The sequence below is a fragment of the Apteryx mantelli genome, chromosome 18, assembly GCF_036417845.1.
Source record: "Apteryx mantelli isolate bAptMan1 chromosome 18, bAptMan1.hap1, whole genome shotgun sequence".
Lineage (NCBI taxonomy): Eukaryota > Metazoa > Chordata > Aves > Apterygiformes > Apterygidae > Apteryx > Apteryx mantelli.
The window spans coordinates 7,841,092-7,862,142 of NC_089995.1; the positions used below are offsets into that span (position 1 = coordinate 7,841,092).

General features: G+C 50.9%; 1 protein-coding gene across 1 annotated transcript; it reads left to right on the forward strand.

Moving 5' to 3' along the window:
• Positions 1 to 363: 363 nt before the first annotated feature.
• SDC4 (syndecan 4) lies at positions 364 to 20,917 on the forward strand. Its single transcript, XM_067307713.1, has 5 exons — positions 364 to 489; positions 15,799 to 15,940; positions 16,877 to 16,929; positions 17,176 to 17,359; positions 18,262 to 20,917. The coding sequence occupies exons 1-5, from the start codon at positions 427 to 429 to the stop codon at positions 18,411 to 18,413; spliced, it is 594 nt and encodes a 197-aa protein (XP_067163814.1). The 5' UTR covers positions 364 to 426; the 3' UTR covers positions 18,414 to 20,917.
• Positions 20,918 to 21,051: the final 134 nt, after the last annotated feature.

The following is a 21,051-nucleotide window of genomic DNA, read 5'->3' on the forward strand; positions in this document are numbered from 1 at the left end:
CTCAGAGCAGGACCGCGGCCCTACGTCGGTTTTACTGCCCACGCTGCAACGATTAAAAAACACAAATGACGTCGGCAACGTTGCTGAAGCCCCGTGCGCTCATCGCGCCTCGCTCAAGCGCCGCGACACGGGCCGCGCCCGCGGCTCCGCTGCCTGCCGGGCTCCGTCCGTGCGTCCGTCCATCCGTCCTGGCTGCCGGGCGGAGCCCCGCGGCGGTCGCGGGGCCGGGCCGCGGGGGCTGGTGGCTGGGAGCGCGGGGGCGCCGGGGCCGGGCCGGGCTTCCCCGGCGGGGCGGGCGGTGGCGGCGGCGCTCCGCCCCGGGGCCGCGCCGCCGCTATAAGAGCCGGGGCGGCGGGAGGCAGCGCCGCGTCGTGCCGTGTCCCGCGCCGTGCTCAGCTCCGCTCCGCTCCGCCTGCCCGCCCGGCCATGCCGCTGCCCCGCGCCGCCCTCCTGCTCGGCCTCCTCCTGGCCGCCGCCGCCGCCGAGTCGGTGAGTACTGAGCGCTGCTGCCCGCCCGCCCGCCCGGGGGTCGCCGCCCGGCCGCAGCGCCGCGGGGTTGCGGGTCGGGCCGGGCCGGGCAGGAGCCGCTGCCCCGGGCGCCGCCGGTGCCGCCGCAGCCGGCCCTGGGGAGGCGGCGGGGCCGCCCCTCGCCCCGCGGGGCGCGCTCGGTGCTGCCCGGGGGGCCGCTTTCGAGCCTGCCCCCGTGCGCCCGGCCCGATGCCCTTGGCGGAAGGGCAGCCGCTCGGGCAGGCTCCGCTCGCCGGGGGCCGGCGGCTACCGCTGCGGCGGGGCGCGCTGGCAGAGGGCTCCGACCCCCGCGTCGTGGGTGCCCGCGCCCACCGCTGCGCGCCCCGAGCGGGCTCCTCCGCGCTCGCCTCCGCGGGCTGCGTCTGACGCAGCGCCCGGGCACTTGCGCGCTCCAGCCCTTTTCCTGGGAAGGGGGCGCAAAACGGGTTACATGGCAGTGAGAAAGTTCCCATTCCTTCTTCTGGTTCCCCTGCCTCCTTCCTGGCTTTCACGCCGCTTCCTCTATTAGATGCCAGAGAAGTGTTGTCCTGGCCTCGTCGTGCCTCGTGTGGACCTCTTGCCCAGTAACTGGCTGCCCCCATATCTTGTGCTGCTCCTCACGTGCCTTCTTCACCCCTTACACACTGGGAAGCCTCTTCTTGTTTTTCTGTATCGAGCCTGGCGGAATTAGAGTAGGGCAGTACAATGTAGATGGGAATATGATAGAAATGAACTGTTCTCCATTGCAGCTTTGATCTCCGACTGCTGCTTACAGAATTAAGTCCTTTAATCCCTTTTTTATTGTGAATTTGTGATGGGTTAGATGCATGTAGTGCATTTCAGCTTCTGGATATGCTTCACAGTCTTATCCGAACTTGATTGAGCTGGTACCTTGTATCTTTAAGTGTATTAAACCTTCCTCACTTGCAAAGGGGAGTGAAAAATGATGTGTTACCGGGAAGGGTTTAAGAATCCCTTAACAATAATGAAGTGAAAGAGCCTGGCTGCTTCGAGCTGGGCATATGTGGAGCTTTTGCTGGTGAAGCAGAGATTGCAGGATTCTGCCTTCTTGCGATGTGTGTGCCCGTCTTGCTGATGGTGCCGCTGGGTCAGATTCCTCTCCTAGTCTGAAAGGGCTGCTGAGATTAAGATAATTGCAAGAGATCAGAGAACCTCAGAACTAGGTTTAATCATCCACATCACTTCATTCTGGACTGAAGGCTGGGCTGGCAGATCAGAAGTGCTTATGCTCTGCTGCTGGGTTTCTGCTGCGCAGCACTGTTGCTGCTCTCTAATAAGGACCCTGGCTTAGGGGGGTTGCTGGCCATGTAGTGGAAAATTCTTCCACAGAGAGCATCTGTCGGGATGGGCAGTTACTCTCGGTTAAGACCAACCAGCCCAAATCCACCTTGCTCTAATCTAGTGTCTTTATCCCCGCTGTTCAGCATGTGAATGGCTCGTTCAGGAACTGGCCCAACTAGCAGGGCAAACCTTTGGGGCAGAAGGCATCTGGAAGTTGCATTGACCATGTTTGGTATGAAATGCAACTTGGTGTCCCTGGGGAATTGAATGGCCTGCGAGCATCGGATTTCTGCAAAGACGACAAATTTTGAACAGATGTGGTCTGTAAATCCTTATATAGAGCTCGTATGGCCTATTTGTCAGCATCAGCTAAGCCAAGTGAGATGGACTGTATGCTCGTGCTGCAATCCTGAACTACCGAAAAGCCTTATCCAAACAGATTGTTTGGGTTACAGGCTGTTGAGGAGGAGATTGAGGATGACACAGTATTGGGAGAGCTTGGCTGGCACTCCGCCCGTTTTTTTTTTGTTTTTTTTTTTCCTTAGTAGCACTGCCAAAACGTGCAGGGCTGCACAGCATGGGGCTCTTAGTTCTTCTGTGCGGGAAGGGTGAAGACAGGTAGCTGTTTCTTAACAAGACGGGGATTGTATTTCTTGCGCTTATGTAAGAGCATGGCTTTTGAGAGTGATTCTGCGCTCGAATATTTCCCCGAGCCTGTACAAACAAAAATGCCTTGGCTCCTTTCCCCCTTGTGTGCCTTTCTGGTGTAGATGGGATTTCTCCACGTGAAGCAATCCTCGATGTGTAAGAGGGTGGGGAGTGTTACTGAAGTGTCGAAGTGTGACGTTTGTGCTTAGCCTGTGGGTGGGTTGTGTTACGACAGCGTAGTAACTTGGTGCGAGAACATCATCTTAATGCAGCGTGGCGGGGGGAGGCTAAAGCTGAAGCCTGAAGTCCTGGGACGGAGAACTTTAGGAGGCAAAGGCTGTGCAGGAGGGGCTCTCGTCTGCTTGCGCTGTGCGAGTACATGGTGCCTCTGAAAGATGCTTTCGGGACCTGCAGATGGGGAAGAGCTGAAAGCCACCAGTTCAGCTAAAACATGGGATCAGTGGGGTTCAGCGAGGATTTGATGCCGGTGATGCCTGAGGTGTGCTGCTGCCTCTGCCTTGCATGGGCAGAGTAGCGTCTTCAAGCCACCCCTGTGCTGGCAGCCTCTAGTTGGCCTCTGGCAGCGCGGGAGGCAAGCAAGAGGAATTTCCACACAGCACAGATATCTTATCTGCCTGCTGCCAGCTTAGGCTGCTCCTGGTGTTAGTCCCAGCTGCAGTGGGGCTGTGACTGGCCTGAGCTCAGCAGGATCTTAGCAGTGTTGTTATGGGCACGGGTGCTGCAGGTTTGACACAGCAGTCCTGCTTTTGTGCCTCGAAGTAAGCGCAGAAAGTCTCCATGCAGCATTGTATCACCCTTCTGCATCCCAGCAGTGGAGGCGAGCAGAAATCCACCCCAGAAGTTGCTGGCTGAGGATTGATCAGGGCGAGGGGGGCGGCTTAGTGCTGTTTGTGGGCTCTGCGTGTGTTGGTTTGAAGCAATTGTGCTTGGAGGCCTCGTGATTGGCAAAGCTGGTGTCTTGTTGATGATAGCTGTGTTTGGAAAGTAGTGCAGCATTATTAATGTTAAAACCGGTTTGGCTTGTCCTACTGCCATTGATCCCCGAGGCCTGTTCTTTCTGCTCTTTGCCCAGTTTCTCATCTGTCCCTCCCAATCAAATCAAGACATTGCTATCTGCATGTTTTACTTTATTTTACCTTCTGGCTTGGCAAGCCCACGGGGCAGCTGAACATGCAGAACAAATCCTAGCTTTTGCTTGGGCCTCCCTAAAAACACAGAAAAACGAACTGTTGCAATGTCGCTTAGCCCTAAAAGAGGGGGAAGGAGCCCGTGGCTTGATAGCCGAGTCCAGAGCTGGCGGTCAGGGGTGAAACCCCCGTAACGTGTGGAAAGAAAGAGCCTGTCTAGCCCCTTGTAACGGGTTGAACTGCATGTGCAGCCCGTGAGGTGGGAGTTCAAAGGTGCAGCCCAGCACTTTGGGCACTCTAGAAAGCGAAGTGCCCCCGCTGGTGAAGTGGTTGCCCCCTGCGCCGTGCTTTGGGCACTGTCAGGGAACCTCCGCTGATGCTCAGCTCTCGGCTCCCATGCTGGAGAGCACTTTCGTGTGGCTCAGAGTGCACTGAATGGCTTATGTAGAAGGGAAATCGGAGCTAAACTTGGTATTTTTCAGACTCTTGATACCAGACTTGTTCACTCTAGGCTGTTAAAAGTTTGTTCTTCCAACATGACCACATTCTTTCCTGCCCCTCCTGCTGTTGTGTCCCAAGGCTCTGGCACGTCCAGGTCCTGCAAAGACCTGTACCCAGCCCAACAGCTGTGGAAAAGTTGTTTGTTTGTTTGTTTTCTGTTTACCTTTTTTCCTCCTCCCCTCCAACCTGTGTTAATGGCTTTACTATTGCCTTGGGCTGTCTGAACAGTTGGGGTGGGGAGACCGTTCACTGCTCCTCTCCAAATGCTTGAAGTGGAGCCTGATGTGACCTTGCCTGGGTATTCTGTAGTGGCTGACTGCCTTCTTGATAGGTTTGTGTCCTACTTCCACCGCAAAGCTGAGGGCTGCTCCCTTGACTTTCACAGCCACAGAGCAGGAGTCTGGCTGGCTGCTCAGGGTGTAAACTTCAGCACAATTCTTGCATTTATTTTTCCTTCCCCTTTATACTTCAGACTCCTGTTGCTGGCGAATACTCTGTTGAAAATGTGCTGACCACTTGAATCCACTTGGCTGGCTGTAAGTTCTCAATAGGTTGTGTCACATTTTGGGCGTATTAAGTTGTTCTCCCTCAAATGGGAGAATTGCTGGGCTTTGCTGTCTTCAAAAGCACCATCTGGACTCTTTTTTTAGTTTGGTATCTGGATAATGACTCTCCCTATAAAGGAAGCACGATCCTGTGATTCTAATGCCTGCAGAATAAGTGACTTCTCTGAAGTTGACTCAAAGATTACTTGATTAAGTTATTGTGGCTCGCTCGTGCCTCAGCATTCCCCTGCTATCACTTCTGCTAGACAAAATGGAGCATCCTTCAAAACACTTCTTTGCTCTTGAGTTAACATTTATGCTCTCCAGACTGCTCCCAGATCCTTACAGCTGCACACTTCCCCTCTCCGCGCAGTACAGCTTGTTCCTTTATGCCCAAACAACAGAAGGGCTGTGCTGCTTTTGCAGCCTCAAACTGGAAGCTGATGTAGTTAAAGCGCTACAGAAGTGGTGTGGACAAGCCGCGTGTATGCCTGACCTCCGGGCTGCTGTCGGAGCATGTGTGGCTGTTTGTCTGAGACGCGGTGGAATGCAAACCCTTTAGATTAAGGATTCAAATGATTTGCGCTAGAATGAGACTGTTGTGATGAGACTGGGCTTGGTGGCTCTGAATAGACAGGGCAGCCTAGTTGAAGAGTTTAACTCGTAATAAGCTACTGCACCAAGAGGCTATAAAAGGTCCTATATTAACCAATGGTTAAGGCTGCACTCTTGGACTAGTTCAGCCTTCTAGTTTTCTTTGGCCCTGCGCGGGTGCCTGCGTCCTGCTGAACGGCTGTCCGGTGAACGCTGCTGCCCCTGCTCAGGTCTCCGGTGCGTCGCCGTCATCTCCGCTTCTTCCCCGTTGTGCTCTGACTCAAGGTTTCTGGCAGCCGCGCGGCTCAGCAGCTCCCTGCTCTTCTGTAGGAGTTGTCACCATCTGAGTAAGGGCTCTGCAGTGACTCAAACTTCCTTGACACCATTCACAAGGGGGAAGGAACAGGGTGAACGCAGCACTGGTGCTGCTTGGCAGATGGTCTGTGCTGTCCTCAGTAGAGCCAAATATCTTAACTGCTGCCTCTCGTCTAATCTGCCTTGGACTGGGTCTATAAGACTTGGTGGGTGAAAAGTTATTGGTTTCTGACATCTTATTGCTACCAGTAGCTGAGCTGGCGTTGGCAAAAATAGATCAGAAAATGGCCTTGTCTGGAGCAGCAACTAACTTGCTTCAGCAGCTACGTTTGCTGTGTTCTTCAGGCTGATGCAGCTGGAAATGAGTTGCATGGGGGAAAGAAGAAAGAAGCGGTATCATCTAAAGTGACTGAGAACACTCAAAGCAAGCCAAACTGATGGAAAGTCTCAAGGATGAGGTTAAATACTTAGTCCTGAATTTAGACAAAATGTCAGCGTAGGAGGGGGAAGCACACAAGAAATAGCTCTGTCCCTCTCAATTTCTAAAGGCTGCCTGGCACTTCTTGTAAAAGTCTTATTTTTGCTGGAAACGCAGAGCGCAGCCTCTCGTCGGTTTTACCCTTTAGGCTGAGACTCTGCTTATAAAACACTGAGTGGTTCTTGTTAGACAAATTAGTGGAATAACTTAAAAATCAAAGCGGCTAATTAAAATCTGGGTGAGACGCTCCTTGGGCTGGGAAGGAGACTGCTGGGCCCATAATACTGTTACCCAAACAGCCAGTCTCATGTAGCAAAAACAAGGTTTCTTCTTGCTTAAACAAACTGCATTTGCTCGGCGAAAACAGAGCCTTCCTTGGGAAGCCTTTCTGCCCTCTGATGTTTTTCTGGCTCTGTCTTAACTGCTGAGGGGGAAAAGGTGTCTCGCCCACTGTATAACTAAAACCGCGCTAGCTGTCTGCTGTAAAACCCCGAAGACAAAGCCGTGGCCTTGCCTTGTTTACCTTGCTGGGAGGCCAACGCTGCCGCCTGCCCTTTAGCTGCCATTACAGTAAAACTATAGCAATAAAAAGAAGTGTTAACATGCATTCATTACGGCGCCGTAAAAGCGCCTGCCTTGGACTTGCAGCGCAATAGCCCGGATCCCCCAGTTGGCCAGAAATCTCGACGGGTGCCAGGATTTTGGCCGCTGCTGAGGGCGAGGTGCCCGCTCGGAGGGGAGGGCGGCTGGAAGGAGTGCGCCTGGCGAGACGGGACGCTGCTGCGCTGAACTGGTGGAGGGCCGATCCCGGCCGGCGTGGTGCTGGGAAGGGGGCAGAGGCTTCATCTGGGGGCTGGTGTCCCCCTTAAAAACATGGAAGTTCCTAGCTGTCTCTCCCCCTCTTCTCTGACTGGAAACATGGCCCTTCCTGATGTCAAGCTTTTGCTTGGAAGACTCTGTTCCCCAGTGAGATAAATATTTATTGCAGATCCGCAGCGTGCACCGGAGCAGGCTCTGGAGCCAGGATCTTGCAGGAGACTGTTTATGTGAGGGCTGTTCTTGGCGCTAATTCTAAATTTCCTGAGGCTGAGTACGAGGAGCTGGTACTGCATGTTGGTTACTAAATGACTTGCTTGGCCAGCTGAGCGCGGGATTTCCAGAGCCAAGCAAGGAGTAAAGTGGACAGGGAGTGCTGGAAAACTGCTGCCAGTTGCCTACCCCTTTCTCCGGGGGGGAAAAATCAGGGCCTGGAATCGGGAGCTCTTGAAGAGAGGAGAAGCTCCTGGGAGCAGACAGATCTCCCGTAATACAGCTGCTCTATCTGGAGTAGTGCAGACTGGTGTCTGCTTTCTGGGCCTAAGCCAAGGCAGCCTCTGCAAAAGTCAGGAATCTCTCTCTCTCTCTCTCTTTTTTTTTTATTTTATTTTTTATATATTAAAGAAGTTTAGCCTCTGCTGCTGTAGCTAACTAGGAAGACCCCGCCGTTGAAATGTTTGTTCAGATAAATGCTTACACGGGTAGCGCTTGATAGTGGAGTGGCACAGCTATTCCATCTTGAGTGCTTTCCTGCTGATAGCTTCCTCTGCCCCAGGGCTTGCTGGTAGCTTTGCCAGCGGAGCAAAGCTCTAAACGGCATAACTGTGCTGGCAGAACTTAAGAGCATGGGCTAAGCCTAAATCTCTGGGCTACTACTTCTGATTAGATTAAAATGGATTGTGGGAATGGGAGCACTTGTAAGGTGCAGTATTGGGAATCTTGACTGTACAAACAAGCTGAGATTAGCTGCATGGTGAGCGGCTAGGAAAGGCACCGCGCTCCTGCTCGAGCTGCCTTTGAAGTCGGCTGTCTGCCTGCCCTAATCTTGCTAACGCTCTGGCATGAAGGAGACTAAAGATTCCAAAAATGCATGTCACGCGTTTCTTGCCAAGTAGAAATTCTGCTAGTGTGCGTGTCGGGGGAAATACTGGGGTGTAGCTGTATTCCAGGAAAGGGCAGCAAGGGCAGACCTCTCCCAGGGGTGAGGGGGAAACATGATATAATAAATATCCCAAGCCTGAGGTATCAGCATGAGAAGTCATCCTTGATGAAAAGCTGCCTTGCTGGGGCCTCGATATCCCTTTTTCCCTCAGGCAGGGATATGATGGGAGCCCCTTAGCTTAGAGCAGGGCACCTCGGAGTGAGTCATGAGTCTAAAAACTGAATCCCCTTTTTAACCTTGGTTGGATCCTGGCACAACAGATTTGTTCTGCCTCTGAATTCAGCCCTAGGTAGCGAAGGAAACGAAATAGCTCTGACTGGGTTTGTAACTGGTATTGAAATCTCTTCGTGAACCAGGTACGAATTCCTGCGCAGGACTAGAAGAGCCTTTCAGGAGATGGAAGTGGCTCTGTCACAGTTGTTTTCCTACTCAAGTCACATGAGAGCCTGCTTTCCCCTCCTTCAGTGTTCTTCCAAACCCTTATCTTTGCTTGCTTCAGGGCAAGTGATTGACACGCAGCCATCTGCAACTGCCTGCTGAGCGCTAGCTGGCCTGCCTGGAGGGGGGAGAGGTCCTCTCCTGCCCACTCACCGCGGCGTGTGGCTCTGGAGGTCTCTGGAGCTGGGCACTGAGGATTTAGAGCGGCTATTTTGCCACCACTGCTGTAAACAGATCCCAGCATGTGCCTGGCTGGCAGAGGGCTTGATCTTTATGGCTTTGCTCCTGGTTGGTAATCGGGCAAGAGCAGGTAAACATGAGTTCGTTCCTCTGTAATCTATCCGTCCTCCTCCTGTTTGCTTCTGCGGCAGGGCCTGAAAGGCACCAGTGTGCAGCGTGGCCTGAAGAGAGCCTGTAAGCACGCGCACGCCAGCTAAAAGCTAGCTGGAGTTTGACTCTAGCGCATAAGTGCCTGGAAGCCTATTTGGAGCCAGCTCCCCGGTGCTCACAGAGCCCGGGCGAATCCGTCCCTGCTGCGAGGGAGGCACCCGGCATAGCAGCTCCGTCTCCGGAGCCCCGGATTACGGTGTCGTCGTCGCGGGGATCATGGCTCCGCTGCCGCGTGAGCCCCAGGGGAGCCGTTTGCTGTGACGGCACTTAAAGAATTGCAGCAGGAGCACGGGGGTGGCGGAGTAACGGAGGCTGAGCCTTTGCGTTGGTGCCGGACGTGTGTTACCCTACCGGCCCCTGTGGAGCTGCTGTGAATCCGGTGTGAGCACGTGATCTGCTGAACTTGAGCACACAAGACTGGTTGTGTGGCTGCAGGGAGACAGATACCTGCTTGGACAGGGTCTCTGGGGATGCTTCTCTTAAATGACCTTGAGTGAGCGACACTGTCACCAGCTGGGCAGTTTGTCAGCCTGCATGTTCCTCTCGCCCTGCCTTATTAAACAAGGCCTGACTCCTTGCCTGTATTACCAGGCAATGCTTTCTTATTTAATACAAGGCACAAATGCAAAAGGTGTTGTGCAATGACTTGTCCTGGGGTGCTGGAGATGCAGGGCCAGTCCCGACCGCTGCCAGCCAGGAGCTGCTTACAAGCACTGGTCTGTGCTTCTGTCTTTAACTTCCCCTTAGTCCTCAGACGTGGTGGATTTGTCTTTACAGCTCATTGTGATGAGAGTGCACCTGTAGGCAGCAAGGCTGCCTTTGCCCAAAGGCCGCTGTGCCTGCCGTCCTGCTCCAGGACCTCGTGAAAAGCATTGTGGAGCAAAGGCGCGATAGCATTTCCCCGTGTCTGGAAGCCTCGGGACGAGCCTGTCGTGCGGCAAAGCACACATGCGTGCCTGCAAGCTGATTAACCTCTCTCCTTTGGCACGCAAGCCACTGCAGGCCACGTGTGCTGCGAATTGTGGGACGGATTGACCAGGAACTAGAGGTAAACCGGTACCCCTCAAAACATGGGCGCAAGGAGTTGGCACCAGTGGATTTGTTAACTGTGGCTGATGTGTGAAGGAATTAGGTGTGACCTGGACTGAAATAATGGTATTTGCTTTGCTCTGAGGACAAAAGTGACGTTTGCCCCCTGCTCTGAGCTGGAGCGTGGAGGGAGCGGAGGGAAGGGAGTGAAGGGTTGTTTCTGAGGGGAAGAATAGTCCCTTCCCTTGCTAACCTGGCAGGAGTTGCTGCTGCTGGAAGCTCATGTCACTTCTAATAACTTTACTTTTAATGCTTATTGAGATGGGAAGATAGAGCTGTCTTTGCCTGTTATCTGGCTGCGCGCCCCCCTCCCTTGGAGAGGAGCTTTATTGAGCTGCGTGGCTCCGGTCCGAGCCACCGCTTCCAGTGTTACCTGCTTCCTAGGCTTTGCTCGTTTTGAACGGCCGCCTTGACTATGCCTGTGCTTAGAGAGGGTGAGCTCTACTCTTAATTCCTGCCCCCTTGCATGCTTTGCGTAAGCTTGAAAACCTTTCTGGTTTGTGTGCTCCTGTAAGAGCTCGGAGTGAGAACCGTATGGAAATCCCCTGTCCCAGGCCTGCTGCTTTACAGCGTTTCTCTTCTTAGCCAAACTTCTCTCAGCGTGTGCGATGGCACCTAGTTCTCTTATAATTGACGCCTAGGGGTTCGTTTGGCGTGTCAAGCCTTGGCCGGCCCCACGGGCGTTACAGTGGGACTCCCCCAGTGCGAATTCAGCAGTCGGGTGGGCGTTGGGGTGCTCTGGCCGCTTGGGTCCAGCAGCAAAATGTCAGCCCTGAGGTGGGCAGGGAGCTTGCGTGAAGAGCCCTGCGGAGGGGGCCGTGTTTGCCCTCCTGCTGCGCGTCGCATCCCCGCGTTGGAAAGCTGAACTCGGCGCTCCTTGCTCCGTGAGGCGGGACGGCTTGTGGGAGCGCTCCGGGGCTGAGCCGTGCAGGCAGCCGCTTGCGCTGTCCAGGAGCCCGTTCTTCTCAGGTTGGTCCGGGTGCGCAGGGTGGTGCAGGGACGTGAGGTGGCACCTGCCTGCTGCACCACAGGTCTGGGAAGGATGCTCTGTGTAATATCGTTCCAGCTTGGCCCATTCTGAACACGGCTCAAACGAGCACCCAGACCAGTACCCAGCGTAGTCCTGATGGCTGCATGCGAGCACCAAACTGGCCGAATCACACCCCGGTGTCCAGTAAACTCCTTATGGACGGGGATGGGGAAAAGCTCTGTCTGCACACCCTTAGCAGACAGTGCGCACGCCCCCGTGCCTGTTTTTGTGTGGTCATCTCCTTTCAACACAGGGCATTTTCTGTGGATCTCCTTGGCTAGAGACCTAGTCCTGATTGTAGAGCGTTCCTCAGTACACCTGAGGTTCATGTCATGGATTTATTTGGTAGCCTGAGATCCTGTTCTTAAACCCTGGTAGGGTGAAGTGAAACAAAAACGATCAGTCCAACTGTCCTTTAGTACAGAGCACCTGGCAGAAGCGTTTGCCTGTCCCTGCAGGCTGCAAGGAGTTAACAGGCCTGCACTTCTGCCACTTCTTCCCCTTCTGCCACCTCCCAGCTTGGCCCCGCTCCGTGCTCTTTTGTCTGGGAAAGGTTGACTTTCACCTTGCTCCTGTTTACTCCCAGACTTGTGTACACAGTGCTGGGAAGGGAGACACTGAAGCGAGCGCTTGGTCTCCATTACAGAGTTGTAAACTAGATAAAGGGCTCCCTGCGCTTCAGCTGCCCGAGGCCCCGCAGACCCGACTCCCTTTGCAGCTTGCTTGCTATCAGCTTGCTTCTTTGAAGAAAGAAGCATTTAATGAACTCAAACACTGGTGTGTTTGATCAGAGACAGTGGCCAGCCCTAGAAGCCAATTCCATGTCTGGAAAACTCTGTCCCTTCCCCAAAACATCTTTTTTATTTTTATTTTTATTTATTTTTATTTTTGGTGAAGATATGTGGGCTGGGGCAGTGAGCTGCCTGGATTTACTACTTCCCAGAACTAGCCAGCGTCTGGGGAAATTCACACTGGACAGATTTTGCTTAGTGCCACAGTAAATGTCCCTGCTTCGAGAAGAGGATGGTGGTGAGCTGCCTGTGAGGAAAGGTCCAGGAACATGAGGTGGAGTGGGGCAGGCTAGGGATTGAGCCCAGCAGCCCTGCAAGCTCGTGCCTGGAGTGCGAGGGGGGTGATCTCTGTGCAGTCACTACAGAAGTGCTGCAGGAGCAGAGCAAACCACGTCTGACTTCATGCAGTAGCGCAGCCTCTCTCGGGCTCAAACTTGAGACTTCTGTGCCCAGCTTTTCCGGGAATGACGCTTAGTGCTCATGTGCCTGATGTGCTCGCTGCCTGGCAGGGAATGAGCTTTTATTTTTTGCTGCTGGCAGGCAGGAAAAGCTCCTGCTCTGTCCCCTAGCATGTTGGTTAATCCCCCTTGGTGCTTACTGGGGATAAAATCTGCTTAACATTAGGAAGAAATCCTGGAACTAGACTTCTGCAGAAATGGCAGATTTCTGTGAAGACCGCTCCTGGAGAGGAGCGTATTAATAGTAGGGCTCGACTTCAGCTGCCGGGGCAAGGTGGGGCTGCGCAGCCGTCCGGTCCAGCTCTCCCCAGCAAGTTCCTGGCCTGGCTCCAGCCCTGGGCTAACAGGTGGTAGAAAACAGGCTCCGAGCAGTGCTGATGCCCTTCTCCAGCTGGCAGTTGCCGAAGGTGTTAAGCTGAATGTGGCCAAAGATGACTTGGCAAGAGCTGAATGTTGTTCTGCTGCAGCCTCTTGGCTCTTTCCTTGTGGCCACAGCCCGCCAGCTGAGAGGAAGCGTGGGCACCCTTCCATGGGCCTTTCAAGGGATCCTGCGGACCTGGGTTGTGGGGGAGAGTGGATCTTCCCCCTTGGAAAGGGATGCTGTTTCTGAGCAATTCTCTGGGAAGCTTTTTATGTGGTGCTTAGCAAGCCTTGAGCCTTTGCTTTGTCTCTGAACTGCCCGTGTACCTTCTCGCAGGTGTGTATGCGAGGAATGTGTCTGCTCCAGAGCTGCCCGCCGGATGCCGGCCCTCCGGTGTTAACTCTTCCTGGGCAGAGTGCTCCACCGCTGCCTTTGCCCCCAGCTCCCAGGGGGAGCTTGCTCCCTAGGAGGTCATGTCTCAAAAACTAGAGGATAAATGCTGAGACGTCCAGCAGCCCTCTAGCTTCCCTGTGATTCAGGGAGAAGCTGCTGAATAAATTGGTAAAATGAGGCTCACTGCCCACAAGAAAAACATTCTGTACAGTTTGAGAAGCTCCCGTGGCTTCTAGGAACTCCCCCGTCTTTGCTCAAGAGAATGATGAAGAGTGAGTTCAGGGAACGCTCCCATATAATCTTATTTATGGTTGTGAGTCAGTAATTTCCTTGTTATGTCCCCTGGCTTGTAAACATTGTCTGTCCTGATTTAAATAGGGCTTTCTGATAGCCAAACCTGGTGCATTCCACAGTATGTAGTAATCATCGTGGCTGTCTGCCATGGTTTTGCTCATGCCTGGGCTGATCCGATAAGGCCAGCCTGCTGTCCAGCCACTTGGTGGCCTAAATGCGGGTTTTCTTGAGCCTCCCTCCTTAGGACATTAGCTGGCCATGATTCATAGCAAAGTGCGGAGTGAGCTGGCACAGGGGTGCGGCTGAGCACAGCACTCTTGCCAGCATTTTTCTGCCCTGGCACAGCAGCCTGACTATACAGATCTGCTGCGGACATGGTCCCTGGCCCCACAGCGTCCTAGCTTGGTGAAGCAGGGCTGCTGGAGCGTGGCCTGTGGCAAACTGGAATTGGTCTCCTCCTGCTCCTTGATGAAACAGCCACAAGCAGTAATGGGAACAGCAACTGCATTCTGGCAGCAGTTTCTGTTGCATGTTTGGTTTTGGCTGGGCTTCAGATGTCTTGAGATGAATTTGCCTTGGAGCAAGTGATCCGTAATGTTAGGAATGCCTAGTTCCAGGCTGGGAGGGGGTTTCTTTCCAGCTGTCCTTCCTCCCCAACCCTCTTCCCATCACCTAGTGCCAGATTCGGGCAGAGTGGAGACACAGGGTCTAGAAGGAGAGCTGGCCTCAGCTCTTCATGCCCTCTAGGCTATTCATTTTGTTGTCCTCCAGCAGAGTTGCTGGGGAAACCAAAGATGCCTGAATAAACTAATGAAAAGCACATGCAGTAGCCACTGTTCCTTATGCAAAATCTGGGATATAAGGAGAAGCATCTTGCTCTGGCCACAAGGCACTTGTTTGTGGCAAAACCAGTATCCTAATAGGTAGGGAAATCTAGACTAGAAGCAGGGCTGGGACCGTGGGAGGAGGAAGCTGACACACACGGCTTGTGGCTGATTGCTAGCTATCACTTGGAAGATCAATAGCTGATATAATTCATCAGCCTGTCTCACTGCTGGGCTGTACAACGGGCCACGCCTGACCAGGCTAGCAGCAAAACTGCTCTGAGCCTTTGGAGCTGCCCCGCATCACCTCGTACTCTGATAAAGCAGCAGGCATCAGGGCTGAGATGGCCAGTCCCGGTTTTAATTGTCTCTACAACACCGTGCTCTTCCACCCTGGTAAAATAGTAATTACTTTCATGGTTAACCTGCACAGCTGAGAGCGCTCCTATACGAACAGAGCTGTGGAATAAAGGTATGTGTTCTCTTGTGCCTGTTTAAGAACAATTTGATAGGTAGATAAACCTTCAGGACTTAAATCAAAGGGCCAGGAAATGGGGGGAGAAAAAACAGGTCTGCATTCCCAGTATTTCCAGGGTGGATGGAGCAGTTCTGGGGACAGCATGGAAGAATTTGGAAACCTAGCCCAGCCCCTGGCAGTAGGACCCATCTGTCTGCATTGCATGTCTGGCCTTAGGGAAGGGGTTAAGTCCCCTACCAAGCAGATGACTTCATGGCTCTGGAATTAGAAGTAGCCAGAGCTACTGGAATCTGTGGGTTTGTGTTGGGCAACCTGTGAGCTCAGATCTGTGGTACCCTCACGAGGGCTGGCCTGAGGGTTACAGGGTTTGGAGAAATGGTTGTGGGGTGTTGCATAATCTTGGCAAGGGCAGGAGGTGTGGTCCTGTGGCTCCTCAAAGGCCCAAGTGCAAATGAGTTCTGGTGAATAAATTGCCATCATGGCAAAACAGCTGGCTCTTCTGGCCTTGCTTCTTTGCGAGCTCAGCAGAGTGCCTTTCCTGTGCTGCTGTTTTGCTAACGTGCGTCTGACCCCAGTATCATGGACTTCATTTTCAAGCTACAGACTTGTTTGTTTACATGAGTTTCAGGAGGTGAAGCAGGGGAAGTTCTTCCTTCAGGCAAATCAATACTGATAGCAAATGTTCTTGAACGTCATACTATATTGCAGTGCAATTCAGTTGAACTGACAGACTGGTTTTTAACCCTTGGGTGATAAAGTAGGTTTGTTCTCAGTACAGGAAGCAACAAATTGCCTTGACCTGAAGTTCCAGTGCTATGCAATAATCTGATCTTTCCTGCTATAAGTGACAGGCTCATTCTCTGGGTATAGCAAGTCCTTCCAAATCCGCCTTTATGACAGTCTGTAGGTGTTGCTCTTCCAAAGGCTTTTGCTACAAACTCCTGACCAAGATCCTGTTGTGATGGTTTCACCCCATGATTGCTGAAGTGAACCGCTTGAATCTGCTGCCCTCAGGAAATTCCCTTCCCGGACAGGATCCCGTTTCTGTTCTGAGAAATTTTAGGGGAATTCAGCTATTTCCAGGCCAATGAAGATAATGCTCTAGGCAGAGGGGAAATTCAGCATTTAATGTTCTCGTGTTGAGAATGATGTGCTCAGCACAGTGTCTGAACTCCTGACCTTTTGTGAAACTGTCTTGAGTAGTTGCTTGTTAACACTTCTCCCCCACATTTTCAGGTGAGGGAAACTGAGACCATGGATGCCAGATGGTTTGACTACCCTGCCTCTGGAGACTTGCCAGATGATGAAGACATTGGTGAATTCAAGCCTCACTTAACTTCTGATGGGTTGGATGGATACGAGGCATCTGGTTCTGGAGGTAAGGGGGGAAAATGGCTCTCCCTCAGTTCGTGCTGCACAACACTTCCCAGCGCCAGCAGTTACGAATGATGGATTAAGGGCACAGCCAGAGCTCCAATGGGAACTACAGTGTGTCAGGCGAAGGTGAGGAAGCCATGTAGATCCTAGGCACTTGCAGAGGAGAACAGTGAGAGTGGTTGTACCATGATGTTGAATCACTCAGTGAGGACAGATGGAGTCAAGCCAAGCTCATCTTACTGCATCTTACTCATCGTTTTACTGCAAGTGAAAAGGCATTGCACTGGCTGGATCTTTTTCCTGTTGAACTCCAAAAAACTTCTGAGAGACTTGAAAAAAATAAGTTCTAAACTTGAGGCAGTGTTAAAAGTCTTAAAGTTAGTGTTGTAGCTGAGGCCAAATAAGGCAAAGGACTAGCTGATGTTCAAGTGAACTCTGTGACGTGCAAAGCTCCCTGCCCAAACCTGTTTCAGCAGTTCCATGTCCCCTTTATGTGAAGATTTGTCCTCTAAAGGAAAAGAAGTGCTGAAACTAGTACCTGGCATGTTCGGGCAGATCTGGTAGCTAGAGGGTTAGCAAACCAGCCTTCAGGGATGGGTGGTAGGAGCATTGCCCTCCACTGACATTAGCTTAGCATGCTATACCAGACCTGCTTTGCAGAGCAGCTCCTGATAATCTGCAGCAGGGGCCAATGGATATGGCTGAATATCTCTCCCATGGAGGAATTGTTGGTCTTGAGATTACATCTCGTGGTCTTGTGCAATCGAAGTCATTAAGTGGTGAAAGTACTAGTAGATAACGGGGAACTGTAGTCAGGATAGAACAAGAGTCCTAGTTTGATTGCAGGTGCTGGTATTGCTGGAAGCATCAGAGTTCTGGAAGGATGGCCTGTAATTAAAGGGAAATTGTCCTCTTTTTTTTTTTTTCCTCTCTGCAGACTACACAGACTCTGAAGATGCCATGTCTTCAACCACCATGGATAGTCCTGTGGTAGGTATTGCCTTTGCCTTTCTTAAACAGCGCATAGCCACCCTGACCTGTCTTTGAAGCTTTCTGAATAGCCTTCTCCCTGCAAGACGTGGCTTCAAGATGAAGCCTGCACTATCTATGTGTGCAAGAACAGTGTACTCATAATGCACTAAGCAAACTTTCTTTCCCCTGCACACCCTCCTGCTTTCAATTGTAGGTAGGCTGGGTGCTGCTTACTGACGGGTGTGGCTTGTCTATACTCTTTAGATAGCTGACAACTATATCCCTGGAGATACGGAGAGAAAGATAGAAGGTGAGAACAAAAACACGATGGTGGACAATGAAATTATTCCAGACAAAGCCTCAGCTGTCGAAGAGAACCTGTCCAACAAGATCTCCATGGCAAGCACAGCCAACAGCAGCATCTTTGAAAGAACAGAAGTGCTTACAGGTAATACTCCACCTTGTCCTTGAACTCTAGTGATAAATAGTTAATGCTGTAAATCAAAAGGGCTTGTATTCTTCTCTCTTTCTTTGGGGGCCAGTTTCCTTCTGACAAGGGGAGTGAGATGCATTACCTCTGTGACTGCCTGTAGCAGGGTCACTTCTACCTTCCGGTCCTTAAATGGCAAAGAAGCACGCTGCTTGAATTGGTGGGGTGAGGGATCAACTTGTTTTTGAGCCGGCCATCTGGCTGTTGGCTTAAGCAAGTCCTGTGACAGCTCCTGTGCTGCTCTGCACCTAGCCTACCTCAACTGGAGACTTATCTAGCCACAAGTCAATGACATCATGAACTTTTAAATCAAATACAGGCATTTTTCCTTTTCCTGCTGCCCAAGTCTTGCCTTTTCCGAGCAAGCACCTTGCTTGCCAGGAAACAAATGACTCCTATAAGGGTTTGAGCACCTTGTCAACTGACATGAATCTAAGTAGCTCTGTGTAGAGCAAAACCAAGTGACTGGCTACCCCTCAGCACTTGGGACAGATCTTTCCCAATGGAAACTTCATCACGTGCTTAGTCTAATGTTCCTAGTGCAAACCTCAGCCGTTTTGCCAATGCGCAGCCATTCTTGCAACTGGATGACTGACTGGAAGAGTGGCTTTTGAAGCCAGCTAGAAAAGAAAAGCCAATTTAGTGCAATGTATAGGTGTCACAGCAAAAGATAAACTTGATCCAAGCGTTGTGGCCGTCTCAGTGTATGAGGAGAAGAGGTTTTTTTTTTTTTTGCTTTGGGGGAGATATTGCTGTTTAATTGGAGCATAGAGTCCCCACAGTGTGCTTGCACAGCTGGTTAACAAAGGGTTCAAATCGTTTTCCTGGAGTTGATACTTAATCCGTGCTCTTTTTCGCAGCTCTCATTGCAGGAGGGGCGGTGGGCCTCCTGTTCGCTGTCTTCCTGATCCTCCTCTTAGTCTATCGTATGAAGAAAAAGGATGAAGGCAGTTACGATCTTGGGAAGAAACCAATCTACAAGAAAGCCCCTACAAATGAATTCTATGCTTAAAGCTCAACAGCACCTTGTGCCCATCAAGAGACAAACAGACTGTATGGAAGCAGTGTGCCCTCAGATGAGACATGCTGAACAAATGTTCTTTTTGGATTGAATTTCAAAGCAACTTTGAGGAGAAAAAACTTTCTACATGACCCTTCCCATCCTGCTCAGCTATCAAGGGCCCAATGAAATACAAAGAGTCTGAAAAAAAAACCAGTGTATTTTTTCTAAAGCTAGTGTAAAAATAATAAAAATGCCAAATTTTCTGCTTGGTTTGGTAGAGGGTATATAAACACAAAACAGACTGTATGGAAGCAAACACCATGTGTTTGCATCCAGTATGCAGTGCTCAGATTGGCTTCTTCTATAGAAGATGGCTTTTTGTTTTATAAACCTTGCTAATAGACGTCTTGCAGCAGGCTGTTGATGTGAAGCATTTTTGTGGAGAACTATTTATGAATCTCTTACACTACAGATAATGTTGCCCTATCAGGGAGTATAGGGCCCTTAGGGCTCAAAACCCCTGAATGCCATAAAGGGCCTGTGGGAATATTTTCCCCAGGAGACTTCTGTCTCTTCCTGTTGGCCCCAGGCAAGGGTCACTAGTCCGTGAAATCAGGACAGTCCGTTTTGTTTGGCTGTGACAACACCCTTTCCTTGCCTTCGGTCTCTTAGCTTTTTAGGATTGTTTGTAGGATTTTTATAACAAAATTTTAAAGAAAATAGCCTAATGTTTATATAAAGTTTGTAGAAATTGTTTTGAAATAAAAAAAAAATCTACTTTTTTAATTTCCTCAGATTTATTTTTTCAATCCCTTTGTGTTTCCTTTGGCTGGGTATTTCTCTAGATACGTGTTTTATATGATTCATTTCTGAACTGAAGCAGCGCTAGCTACAGTGTATTACAGGTTTCTTTAGTTCTTTCGCAGCTACTGTAGAGGATAAAGATATTTTTGGTTTTCCCATAATTATTTTTGGATTTGATTTTTTTTTTCTTTTTTTTTTTAATAGAATTATTTATAGTTTCTGAAATGGCTGCTCTTCTCATTGGGTAACTTTTATCCTTTTTATGTAAAACACTAATATAATGAGTCTCTGTGGAAACTATTTAAGCTTTATTCTGTGAATTTTAATTATAAATTCAAGGCAATAACTCCTAGAATTAATCTGTATGCAAAATTGGATTCATAATATGATTGAAGTAGGGAAAAGACAAGAGTATTTTTAGTCTGTAATATATTATAATCAGTCCTATAGAGCTATATATTTTACTGAAAATACAGTTAAGAGTGAAAAGGCTGGAGTTAATTCTTCAGCAGCCTTACCGTGTGTGAGAGGTTTGATCTAGCTTGTGCCGTTGTTTGTCCGGTGTCTTGTCTAGAGTGCAAGCGGTCTTGTGCCAGTGAAGGCAGCTGGGTCCTGGCTCGTGGCCACCGAGCCCTGGGGGCCTGTAGCGCCCCAGCCGGGGCCCGAGGCAGTGCTATTCGGCTCGCTGCTGTGCCCTGGAAGCAGGCTGCAGTAGGTGACGTGTCAGATCCGCTCCTCTGGTGGAGCTCAGGCCCCCGTCTTCTTTCTGGGGTTGCTTCATCCCTTTGAAGCAAGTGCTGGCAGCTTGCAGCACGGAGGAGGGAAAACTCTGTCTTGGGGAATGCCTGAACTGCGGAGTCCCCTGTGGTGCTGCGCTGAGACCCTGCCTCTTGCAGAAGGCTGGCTTTTGTAGCTGGAAGTCCGCCTGGGTGGTATCTCCCATGCGGGAACTCCGAGCTTTCGCACACTGCTAGCTCTGAACCTCCTGCAGCGGGCCTTTAACGTGTCATGTTATTAGCTCCTACCTCTGTTGAGAGTTAGACCAATTCCCCAAAATGCTCCTAGAGTGAAGGGTAACGTGCGTGTCCTAGGTCTCTGTTTCAGGAAAGAGTTACAGAACTATTTTGTGCAAGTCTTGTCCTATTGCAGTTGCTAGTGTGTTAGGACACAAGCTGGGTGTGAGGTCTTCAATTTGAGTGATCTTGTAGGCAGTACAAAACCAGAGGGTTGTGAAGATTGTTTAAAAGAACCTCAGCAACTCCTCAGGCCTTCTTACAGAGACTGTGTTGTAGGCTTGGGGACCAAATTTTTAGAGGCAATAGAACAAAGAAATTCTGGTGCTGTCAGTTCTCGGCTCATGAAGTGGGGATATCAGGGGAGTGATGTACTGGGTCATCAGTGCAAGGGGACTTGTCCCAAGGCTCTTCCTCCAGGTTGACTCCCTTACTTGCTTCCAGTACAAGCTTGTTCCTGGAAGCTACAGGCTCTGGGACACTGTTTTTTTTTTTTAAAAAAAAAAAAAAAAAAAAAGCTGTTCAGAGTTCACTATAGGCTGGGAGAACTTTTACTGCCTATGGTCAGCACTACCAGGAAGGCCGGAGCAGTGTCTGCGTCTCTGGATGTTTAGATTCTCTTGTGTAATTGCTCTTGGGGATTTTCCACTGTTACCAATTTATATTTTTGCTCAAATAAACTGGTTCTTTCTAAAATTGGCTTTTTTGACTCTTTCTGATCTGAGATTACCTTTGGGACCTGGGTAACAAGGAGCCCATGTTTTTGTAACTTCTTGGCTTACCAAAGGGGAAGGCATGCTGGGAACTGGCTTGGTGGTGGCTTGCGGCTC